The sequence below is a fragment of the Rhinoraja longicauda genome, chromosome 20, assembly GCF_053455715.1.
Source record: "Rhinoraja longicauda isolate Sanriku21f chromosome 20, sRhiLon1.1, whole genome shotgun sequence".
Taxonomy (NCBI): domain Eukaryota; kingdom Metazoa; phylum Chordata; class Chondrichthyes; order Rajiformes; family Arhynchobatidae; genus Rhinoraja; species Rhinoraja longicauda.
The window spans coordinates 29,021,866-29,034,102 of NC_135972.1; the positions used below are offsets into that span (position 1 = coordinate 29,021,866).

A 12,237-nucleotide genomic window follows, 5' to 3' on the forward strand; every position below is an offset into this window, starting at 1 on the left:
GCCAAATATAGTTTAAATCATGATTTCTTCACAGTGCCACATCATAGTTTTGAGGAAAATATGCGCTTGAGTAAGAAATAGATTCTTCATTCTTTGGAACGAATTTCTCTCAGATTACATTGTCCAAACCATTCATGATTTTAATTGCTTCATGTAAATATTATTTTAGGCTTTTTGCTCCAAAGAAAATAATCCCACTTTCACCAGTCTGTTCATCCAAATGGAATCCTTCTTCCCTGGTATTATTCTAAATACACCTATACGATCGTGGAAACTTTTAAGTTTGTCCGAAGTTGTCTTGTCCAAAATTGTCCAAAAACACCGTTCCAGTTTTAGTTTTTATGGATGATTAGACAAATACATTATTCCATGTAACAAAAAAGGTAAATAAATGACTATCTCTCTAATTAAATTAGAACATGCTTCACATCATAACTGCCATGTTTCTGTTTTAGGATCTGGATATACTTGGGGAAAATGCAGCCTATTTAACATTTGAAACCAAACTAAAAGCATGCTCTGATGAGTCACAGGGAGATGTAGCAAAGAAACAGGCTGTTTGGTCTACCGAGTATCCACTGACCATCAACCAAGAATCTACCAGCACTATATTAATCCCATCTTTTAAATTATCCCCATTTTCTTATCAACGCTTCATATATTCTACCACTCACCGACACATTAACAGACTCTGGGTGCCTATTACATCCATTAAAAGCTATCCCTAGTGCGCAAGCTAGCTGGTAAATATTAGCATGCTACTTGTTAATGGACCAAAGGTGGAACCAAGGAAATCATGGTGCTCAAGGACCTTGGATTAGAGGAACGCAGAGTTCTGAGGGTTGTAGGACTGAAGGAGGTTACAGAAATAGTGACAGAGCCACAGAGGGACAGAATACAGAGAGAATTTAAATTTACATCAGTAGAAGTTATAAAGGCAAAGCATTTTCATTGGACTATTCAGAATTAAAAGGGAAGCAATTTCCACGGGATTACTCAAAATTATTGATATTCTTTTATAGTGAGGTAGTTATTATTATTATTATTATTATTATTATTATTATTATCATCATAATTAACCCAGATTATCTAAAATTTATACTCTAAGTTATTCAGTTATCCCAATGTTTTACATTTCTCAATCAGTTGTTTATTTCAATGTTTTAATTGTTATTTGTACTTAATTAAATTGTAATATTTCACATTTTTAGTACTTTAATTAACTTTGATTAGATTTGGAGTGTTTCTGTTTACGAGGAAAAATATGCACAGTTACCCATCAAAGATATCAAATGTTATATAAATGGAGTTTGTTTGCTCCTTCACACCCTGCTCCTCATGATAGGATTTATCCGTGGGAGAATGTGGGTGTATCATGGAACTTGTGCCCACTCAGAATTCCATGATGGAATCAAGAGACTGCAAGAGAAAACAGTTATTTCTATTCATTTGCTAAGAGCTCTCATTGGGAATCAATTATCTTCATGGCATTTCCAAAGGACCTCATGTAGATGCTATTAATGGCTTGAAATCTTGTCTACAGAGCATGCAACAAGCTCCTACAAGGCTAGTATCTGACTAGTGGGGAGATTTTATGGAGGCAGACAGCATGATTGGCTGTATTATCTTGCAGCCCGCTTTGAGCATATTGTTCAAATGCCAAACAGTACATTTGGACCTGATCTAGAGGAGGAACAATTAACGCTGTCATCTGATGATTCATCGAGTCGACATCTCAGACCAATATAGAGTTAGCCACAAGAAAATTGGATAAACCTAGTGCAAATTGTGAACATCAAAGTTTTTGGAAGCATGTCCACCTTATAAAGTCAACTTTGGGAATGAGGATATTAGCAGACTTGGGTACTGTTGTAACATTAAATAACACAGGAAAAGCAGGATGCACAATAAGAATGAAACTCATTTTGTGCAAATGGCAGCAATGGCACTTAACTCTTCGCTTAATTGTCATGACCAACAAGCTTGGATCTGCATGCTGGCATTTCCACTGAGATTGTGATTTATGTCCCTGCTACGCCGGCGTACATTGACATGAGTGAACTTTTCTTTGCTGGATTTTGACACGATTACAAAATAATTTTGAGACAACTGGGTTTTCTCTGTGCTCTTTTACAATTTACGACTCATAATGTTTGCACATTTCTGTAGTTGACGGAGCTGATAAGGCACATTGGTTGATGAGAATGTCATTTTTATCCCGTGAACTTCATAACTGGGTGTTTGACTGGCAACTGATCTTTGAAAATAAATGATGTTAATATGGTTGCTGAAGTGATATAATTTCAATAGCATTGCTGTGAAAGTGGTTTTGCATGATTTTGAAAAAAGCTGTATAGATATTACCTTGATCGCACATTGCGATTGCCATCATTTATAATAAATTGGAACAAAAAGGTGCTTTGAAAATTTTTCAGTGCTCCACTGGTTGTTCTTAAGTACTATTTATTAATAAATTTTGAATATTTAACATGAAGTTAGCGCACAAAATATGTAGATCTTTATGTCTGTTCATATGGGGTTTTTAAAAAATGTTTTTAGCTTTTAAATACCTTGATGTATCTCATATTTAGGAAGCACATATTTTATACTAATTTTTGTAAACAACTTATAAAGAACTACCTTTCATTGCCAAAATGTTGCTGATTATAGAACCCTTTAATTTAAAGATATTTTCTTGGTTTACAGTATGTCTGGATTTGGGATGAACAGGAATCAGGCTTTTGGAATTAATAATTCACTTTCAAGTAACATTTTCAATGGCACAGGTAAATACGTTACTTGATTTACTTGTATCTTTTTTTCTTGTTTCTCTTTTGTATCTCTTTTTCAGATTTACTTTAACTGACCAAATTTTGCTATTGTCATTACATCCTGTTACATACTTGCTTGCACTGGATACCTAGGCTTAATTTTAATTCCATGGTTGAGGGCACAAATTATTTTTTACTGTAGATATTGGCATTCCTCAATATTTCTGAGAATCCCAATATCTAAATCCTAGCCTTGTTCATTTTTCAGGGCAGATGGAAATTGAGGAAGAACTATTTCAGTCAGAGAGTGGTGAAGGTGTGGAATTCTCTGCCTCAGAAGGCAGTGGAGGCCAGTTCGTTGGATGCTTTCAAGAGAGAGCTGGATAGAGCTCTTAAGGATGGCGGAGTGAGGGGGTATGGGGAGAAGGCAGGAACGGGGTACTGATTGAGAGTGATCAGCCATGATCGCATTGAATGGCGGTGATGGCTCGAAGGGCTGAATGGCCTACTCCTGCACCTATTGCCTATTGTCTATTGTCTATTGTCTATTGACTTATTAGATTCGAGCTACAGTTGTTATTTTTTTGCTCACCTTAAGAACGTAAAACAGAGCACAGCACAGGAACTGGCCCTCTAACTCACCATGTCTGCGTAAACATTATACCAATCTAAACTAATCCCATCTGCCTGCGCATAGTCCATACCCTTCTACTCCCTGCCTAGTCAAGTGCCTGTCTAAATGTCACTTTTGCACCTGCCTCTACCAACTCTCCTGTTTAAGGTGAGAGGGGCAAAATTTAATATGAACCTGAGGGGAAACATTTTCACTCAGAGGTCGGTGACTATATGGAATGAGCTACCAGAGGAGGTAGTTGAGGCAGATACCATAACAGCATTTGAAAGACACGAACAGGTACATGGATAGGAAAGGTTTAGAAGGATATGGGGCAAATGTGGGCAAATGAGACAAGCTTATTTGGGGCATTTTGGTCGGCATGGATGTATTGGGCTGAAGGCCTATTTCCGTGCTATAGGATTCTATGACTCTAACAGAGGATTCCATGATGCATGAAGCATAGATGGAGTTGATGGGTGAGACGCTAGTTTGTGTGATGGACTGAGTTGCATCCACAACTCTACATTTTCATGCATTCTTAGGAGAACTGCCGACGTACCAAGCTGTGATGCATCCTGATAAAATGCTTTCAACGATGTTGAAGACATGCTGTGCTACCTTGGTCTTCTGAGGAAGTAGAGTTGTTGGTTTGCATTCTTGGCCACAGCTTCAATGTGATTGGTACAGGACAAATGGTGGTGATATTTACACCCAGGAGTTTGAAGCTGTCGGCCATCTTCACTTCCTGAAGAAACAACTAGCTCCTTCATCTTGCTGACATTGAGGGAGAGGTCCAAGGTGATGTATCAAGATAACCATCAGGGTTACGAGTTTATTTCAGCGACTTCAGCATTTGATCTAGACTGACACAAGTTCACTACTGAGGAAGTGCCACGTGATCAGAGGAGCTGTCTGCCTAATCGCATGTTTAACCAAGTTTCCACTTGCCTCCTCAGATGCGGAACTTTGAGACCAGTTGCACAAATGGGTTGTCAAGTAATCGTTGTTCCAAAAGGAAGAGGCTATGTGCATCCTGAAATTGTTAATGTCTAAATAAAAAACTAAAAGGACTATGTTAATGTAGAAAAACAGCCTTACCTTAGGTCTCATCCTATCAGGTATTCCCTTTGTCCTATTGATGCCTCCCCAGTATTTCTGCAGCTTGGAATTAACTTCATTTTTCTTATTATTAGTTTTGGTGATGGATCTTCAACCTGAAACGTTAACCATGTTTCCCTTTTCACAGATGCTGCCTGACCTGCTGAGCTTTTCCCTGTTTATGTTTTCATTCTCTATGTAAATTCTCACAATGGTAATGACAATTTTTTTTAAACCAATGTTTGCTGATCACAGTCCACAGTTCATTCATCAATGTACTTGACAGCACTATTGTTTACAATGAAGGAACAAGTGACATCCAATTTGCATTATATATGAATTCGTTCATTTTTCTTCTGGGAGATGAAAGGGATGGGAATCCACAATTATGCCCATTTCTTTGAAAAATACAAGGCATTGGCCTTGACAATTGTTCTATGAATTGTGACCACTAATTTCCACATTTTCTGTGTTGCAGAATTAGCTGCTTAGTTCAATTCCATATTTAGTTTGGTTTAATATCTTAAAATATGATTGATGCAGTTGTAGCAAATAATTCTACCTTGCATTTGTAGCATATTGTATCAAGATGGTCATCAATAGGAATGTTGCTAGAAAAGGGGCATCTAAGATCTTTTGGCTCAAGTTGTTTTAATGAAAATGCTTTTTTGTCAATCTGTTGATTCAGTTTTTTTTTGTGTTGTAGATGGAAGCGAAAATGTTACGGGGTTAGACCTCTCAGAATTTCCAGTACTAGCAGATAGAACCAGAAGGGAAGGAAGTGGCAATCCAACTCCGCTAATAAATCCGTTGGCAGGGAGGACTCCTTATGGTAAGAAGTCTTTTAAAATTCTGCTGTATTTGTGTTTGATCTTGCTTTAAAGAGGGAGTCTTGCACATCATTCACCTTTTAAACCAGACATCTGAAGCACTCATGAACAATTTGACTGGAGTCACACAAATAAAATTGTGTCAGACTCATGCAGCAGCAAAACTGGCTCTTTGATCTAACAAGTCAGTGACAACCATCATTTATTCTAATCCTGCACAAATCCTATTTTCTCCCTTCCCTTCAACTCACCTCCACACATCTTGGCACAATTTACAGAGGCCCATTAATCCATCAACCCAAATGTCCTTGGATATGGATGGAAGCCAACACAGCCACAGGAAGAACATGCAAACCCCACATAGACAGCACTGGAGGTCAGGACTGAACTCAGTTCACGAGAGCTTCTCTAACTGCACCACCATGAACTGATGTAGTTTATGACATATTGGTCAGTTCTAGATAGATCAGAATTGGTGGTGATCCAATTTAACCTTTGCTATAAGCTTGGAATGAACATTGGAATTTTACCTGGATTTTTACTCCTAAGAAGTGTCCAGCTGAAAATTCATCCGTTTGGATGTACTGTGTTGAGCTATTGTGATTCAGGATAGATAAAATTTACAGGTTTGATCCATGATCTTGCCAGAGATCCCAAGCTGTTTTATTGCATACTTCCTGATACACTGGCTGCCTAGATACCATCACTTCCTTTTTAAACATTATCCCCTTAAATACCAAATTTATTTTTATATCGTTAAAACTGCAGCTTTTGCTTGGTGATCCTCCAGTGTACACAAAGCAGTGTATCACTTAATCCTTTCAATGGCTGACCTAACTAGTTTAAGACAAATTAATTCTTCCAACCAAAGCATATCATTTGGATTTGGATAGTGAAGCAAAACAGTATTTAAATCTGTTTAGTTACTTGAACCTTTTTGAATTTGTGCAGACTGGGTGGTGGAAGCCCAGCTCAAAAGCATGTAACTGTACAGGAGAAATTGTGCACCAAACAGCAGTGGTTCAGGTTACAAGGCAAGCATTTCGCCGTGTTGTCACTAGACCAAAGCATACGAGATGATATGCTGAGGAAAAGAACTGCAGAGTGCAAATTATTTACGAATTGTAGTGTCATACTGCTAATGCTCAAATTTCCATACATTTCCATAAATCTTAATTAGGCTAGATACCTGTGGCTATGCACTATACTAATAAACAAATCTGCCATTACACATTTTCTTTTGCCATGCCCAGGGATATGCACACCCCTGTTTGGAAAACCTGGTGTGTGTGTGATGTTAATTGATTTCAACAAGATGCTTGGTCTAGAGAAGAGGAAAACATGTCCAAGCTTTCAGTTTTGATCATTGTCCAGTATTTTGTGCTCCAAATGCAAACAAAAAATACTGAGAATACTCCAAGTCTGCTTGCTTTACTGGAATGAGAAACATTGTTAAAATGTTTTGGACCAGAAAAAATCATCAGTACTGGCTCATCGTGTAGACATTAAGTGAGCTAGCAAAGAATGCTGCTGTGATACTTCTGTAATTTAAGTAAGCAAGAGCGAACTGCAATAAAGAATGGTTTGAAGGAACCCAAGAAGCCTACCAATATCAATGGATCTATACCTCTACATGAATTGAATCCTTTGGGAGAAAGGATAATGGAAGAATTGTTACATTTTCCGTAACCGAGAGTCAAAAATAATATTGTTCCCCCAGCACTTACCTTCGGAATGTTTTACGGAATGCTTTTGGATACCACTAACAGTCCAGGGGTTTGCAGGTGGAGTAGGTGGAGCATGATAGAGCAAGTGAAAGGGTGCTTGGAATGTTGTGTGTTGTTTTTCATAGAAATACATAGAAAATAATGCACTGCCCCAGCCCCTTCCAAAATAAGGTAAATTACAGGTGCACTCTATGTCCTACTTTATTGTAGAGAATAAAGAACATATTCTGGTGCTCAATTAATTAATATGACATTCTTTGTCATGAGGTAGCAAACTGGATCTTTTGCACAGTAGTATTCTACAGACAATGAACAACATTCAATGGATTGGATTAGAATTTTACCATACTTCGTCATTGAGAGTGATGGAATAATTAAGTATAATATGGAAGAAAACTGCTCTGCTAGCATTTTGAACCATCTTCAGCCAAAGAACTCAGTGGATGATCCTTCTTGCCCTCCATCTAAGCAGCATCACAGAGGCCATTCGTGACAACTTTACACCCTCAAGAAACAGCAGAGTGCGATGGATACACGAAAAGCCACAGGGCCTAACAGCCATCTCTTGTATCGCTGAAGAAAATTGAGGCAGAACTAACCGTACCTCAAACTATGTTAATGCAATAGATTCTCTTGTTTGAGACACAAGAGACTGCAGATGCAGGAATCTTGAGTAGAAAACAAACCACTGGAGGAACTCAGTTGGTCGAGCAATATCTGTGGAGGGAAGCGGTTGGGACCCTTCTTCAGACTGATTGTGTAGAGAGGAGATAGCTGTTCTTTAGTTGCTTAGATTTATATCTAGATATCAGTCTCTTGGTACAATTGGACTACAGTACTATTACTAATGAGCACTGTATCAGAGCTATCAACGTGGAGTAGGTGGAGTATAATAGAGTGAATGAGAGGGTTGTTTGGGTTATGCACTCATTTCACTGTTTGCACTTGGTTTGCACATTCCCATGTCGGACAAAATGGTGCGTGAAGCATTCCTTTGCATTTCTTTGCCAATTTAAATGGCATTGGGCCGAGGTATTGCTATGAATCAACGTGAACGTTTCATTCCTATGTAACATTCCAATTACCTACTAAAGGAGGGGTTGAAGATGAAATATTTTCTGTGGGTATTTCTTGCCGGGACAGAGCTCGGAGTCGAGTGCACATTTTAGGGGTTGGGTGTCAGGTGTATGGATGATTTGGAGGTTTCATTGGAGCTGGTTGAACATGATCAGAACCTCAGTCATGGGGATGTCTTGGAGAGGAGTTGGCATTCGTTCATCTATCCTTCCTATGAACTTGGTAGATTTTGTATATGCAGTATTTTAGATGCCTAATATAGGTTACCCATGTCACAAAGGCCTACAAGAGATTGGGGATCACCACTGCTCAGTACGCCAAAAGCCTTTGAGGTCTCAGGGTTCGAGGTCTCGAACATTTTCTTCAGGCGGCCTGTGACTGCTTGCACAATTCAGCTGATGATAGGTTTTGTCAGGAGTCAATTTAAAAACAACCTGAATTATTCCACATGACATCAAAAAGTGGTAGCGTACACAGGACGTAGCACATGCAATAGGGTCTGACAACTCTCAGGGAAGAACTTTGATTTAGGACTGCCTGTTAGCATAGCAAATTTATTCAAAGAGTATCTGCTTGTTCAGTTCTCCAGCAGTATAATATTGGCATTATTGATAAAGTTTATCCTGTCTACAGATAACAGGATTAATCAATTAACCTGTTTTTTTTTTTGGCTTAATCTAATGATCCTAACCTCAATCACAAGCAAAGTTATGGAAGGAATCAAAATAATGGTGCTCAATAGAGATCTTGCTACTCCCCTCCAACATCCTGTGGTCACTATTGACTACAAATCAGCTAGACGACAACATAAATAAAAGGAATGAGTCAAGATTTTCTGCAATGTGCATCTTTTGTCTATCAGAAGTCTCTAGTACTTGGAAAGTGCAAGGAAGGATAAGGATGAGATGTCCCCTGTTAGTTTGTATAGGTGCCACTGCATCAATGTTTAAACTCGATGTTGTTCACTGGATTGGTATTTCATCCAAAACCCTAAACATTCAATTGCATCACCACCAATCTGCTGTTGGTATAGTGTGCAGTCTCTGCTGGTCAGGATTAAAATAGCTTGCGAAGTTTCTTCAATAGTTTCTTCAATCCTCTCAAATGATTTACCTCTGCCATTCTGAAGAATAAGGGCACCAGGTGTGTGGGATCACCTCTCTCTCAAATCACCTCTCAATCACAATCCATCACGTATTAGATGTACATCACAACTCAGTATAAAATCCCGGAACCTTCCTTATAAAATCGTGAGAGCACCTTCAGCAACATGGAGTGCAAAAGTTCAAGGTGACTCACCATCTGAGCAATTTGGAATGAATCCCTGTCTTGTTAGTGAGACCCACCTCCTGAGAATGAATAATAAGTAATAACATTTGTGGTATTAGCAAGTGAATTCCGAGTGCACTTACACAGAATAATGAAATGGCAATGGTAATTTTCCTTACAGATAATTTTGTTAGGCTCAATAATGTTCCAATCATTTTCTTTTCTCAATCAAATAATTATTTTCAAGTTATTCAAATAATTGCAACAGGTTAAAATGCTGATTGATTGCAACTTTTCTAGCAGAGGTGCTGATAACAAGACTCCCTGTTTAGAGTGCTATTAAAAATGTGACAAGGTTGATTTTTTAATTTCCCATTTTTTAAAACTATTTGGGATTTTAAGAGTAAATTTGCCACATTGAAAATGTTCTTTTACCACATTTTCAAATTGCTTTTTTAAAGAGGGAAAAAAAGTTATTTGAGGAGACTTTTGAGGTGTGATATGTGATCTTTCCTCAATCAATACTATAATGATTTAAAAAAATGTTATTGTTATCAAAATTCCCTGATAAACTGTTTCTGATCCATACTTGGACAAACAGTAATCCATAAAAGACCATGTTTGTAACATATTCCTGCAGATTGCAAAAAAGTGATTCTTTAATCAAGGCAGCCTTCTTACAAATTACTTCCCCTTTAAATGGTGTGCAGCACCAATTGAACAGGATTATATTCCTGACTACGTTCTTTCAATGACGTTCTTTGAATTAAAAGAAGAGGTGCTTCAAGTCCAGGCAAAGTGTGAATTTTACTTTTATTCCCTAGTTGAGAAAACAAAAACTAAAATCCATACATTTTAAAATGCAATAAATGCAAAATGGCCTTTCTTTTAGTTATATTGCAGCATCATATGCTTTCTTTGATAAACATTTATCATTTACTTTATCTGTATTGCCATGTTGCTATTTGGGGTGTATCAGCGGGAAATAACTTATTATATTTGAGGTCAATGGTATAATTACGGTATTGCAATTTGCTTTCCCAAAATAAACATGAATAATTACCATTGCAAGTATTGTTATGGGGCTTACATGTGTATTTTTTCTAATGAGTTGGCTCACTTGTGGTGGTTCAAACTTAATCCATAATGATGGAAACACTCAGCAGGTCAGGCAGGATCTGTGGATGAAAAGACAGTTATTATTTCAGGTCAAAGACACTTTGCGAGAGCTCTGTTTCGGTTTCCACAGATACAGCCTGATCCGCTGGAATATTTCCATCATTTTCTGTATTTATTTCTGATTTCCAGCATGTTAAGTTTCTTTTCTTTTCAATTGTCACTAACTCATAACGATATCTTACATATTTTAACCTCGTAGTTACTAGAGGTTAGCATAGAGCGCAAGAGTGTAAGAAAATAGGAGCACAAATTGGCCATCTGGCATCTCAAGCAAATCTCACCATTCAATATGATTGTGGTTTATCTGCTTCAACTCCTCTTCAGTATCGTAAAGAAAAAAATCTTCTTTCAAAAATGCAAACCCTCCTCTTCAGATATCTCCAGAGAACTCACCTTCACGACTCTGGGGTAGAGAATTGAAGAGATTCACTACCCTCTGCAGGAAGACGTTCCTATGCACCTCAGTTTTTATGACCATTCCCTTGCAACTATGTCCTCTCATTCAAAATTCTCCATAAAGGAAACCTTTCAACATTTACCAAACACCCTTAGAATATTGTATGTTTTGATAAAATCATCCTTTTCTGATAAAATCTTTTAAGATTTAACTTTGTGTTTTGCCATTCTTGACAGGACAACCCTCTTATTTTTGTTCCTGAACATTTCTCCAATGTCCTTCTTTCCCCTGCTGTGCCTTATTTGCCCTGCTATTCCTTATTTCTATCCAAAACAATCTCACATGAGCAACTGCATTGCTATCACTACTCACCACTTAACTGATAATTAACCATCGTGGCACAGTGGTGCAGCTGGTTGAGCTGTTGCTTCACAGCACCAGAGACTCAGGTTTGATCCTGATCTCGGGTGCTGTCTGTGTAAAGTTTGCACGTTCTCCCCATAACTGCATGCATTTCCTCTGGGTCCACTGGTTTCCTCCTGCATCCCAAAGACATGCGGGTTTGCAGATTACTTGGCCTTGGTCAATTGCTCCTTGTGTGTAGGGAGTGGATGAGAAAATGGGATAACATATGGATCATCGATGGTTGGCGTGGACACAGTGGGCTGACATGCCTGTTTCCATGCTGTATCTCTAACTAAACCAATAGCTATTATCTTCTTCGTGCCATTCTCTCATTTTCCATTTTCGACTATTCTTTTGAAGCATCAAATATCTTGGAATATTGAGTTCCTAGTCTATGCAATAGGCATTAAATCAAACTTATTTTTTTACTATTTGTGCCAATTCATCCATTGTGTTAAAAATCCTGCTTGTTTTCAGATAAAGCAAAAATGTTACAATTCTTCCGTCAGAATTAATTTCTGCCTTACACATTAATTTATTTTCTGTCTTTTTCATTTCTCTTTAATTTATTAAACTTCCCTTTACTTGGATCCCCCCCCCCCCCTTCCCCACCCTCTTCCCACGCTGCCCGTCCCATTCCTCATAATTAGTTTATAATCTTTCTTATGTACTTCGTCTGGACATTGGTCTCAGGGAACGTTAAGTTAAGCCTGTGCTAATGGAACAGTTCGCTTTCCCCCTGGTCATGATACCATGACCTCATGAATTAGAGAATCCATTTCTCCTGCACCATTCTTTGCTACCTGTTTACTTCACAAATCTTATTTATTTGCTGACAGTTTACATTTGGCTCAGATAATATTTCAGC

At 38.0% G+C, this 12,237-nt stretch overlaps 1 protein-coding gene across 5 annotated transcripts in view; it reads left to right on the forward strand.

The window, feature by feature from the left end:
• cnot2 (CCR4-NOT transcription complex, subunit 2) overlaps nucleotides 1-12,237 on the forward strand; it is a 107,660-nt gene that overhangs the window by 61,381 nt on the left and 34,042 nt on the right. For all 5 annotated transcript variants that reach the window (XM_078417330.1, XM_078417326.1, XM_078417329.1 and 2 more), the window contains 2 exons: nucleotides 2,707-2,786; nucleotides 5,192-5,317. In XM_078417330.1, coding sequence (XP_078273456.1) covers nucleotides 2,707-2,786; nucleotides 5,192-5,317 — 206 coding nt within the window. The remainder of the gene's footprint in view (nucleotides 1-2,706; nucleotides 2,787-5,191; nucleotides 5,318-12,237) is intronic.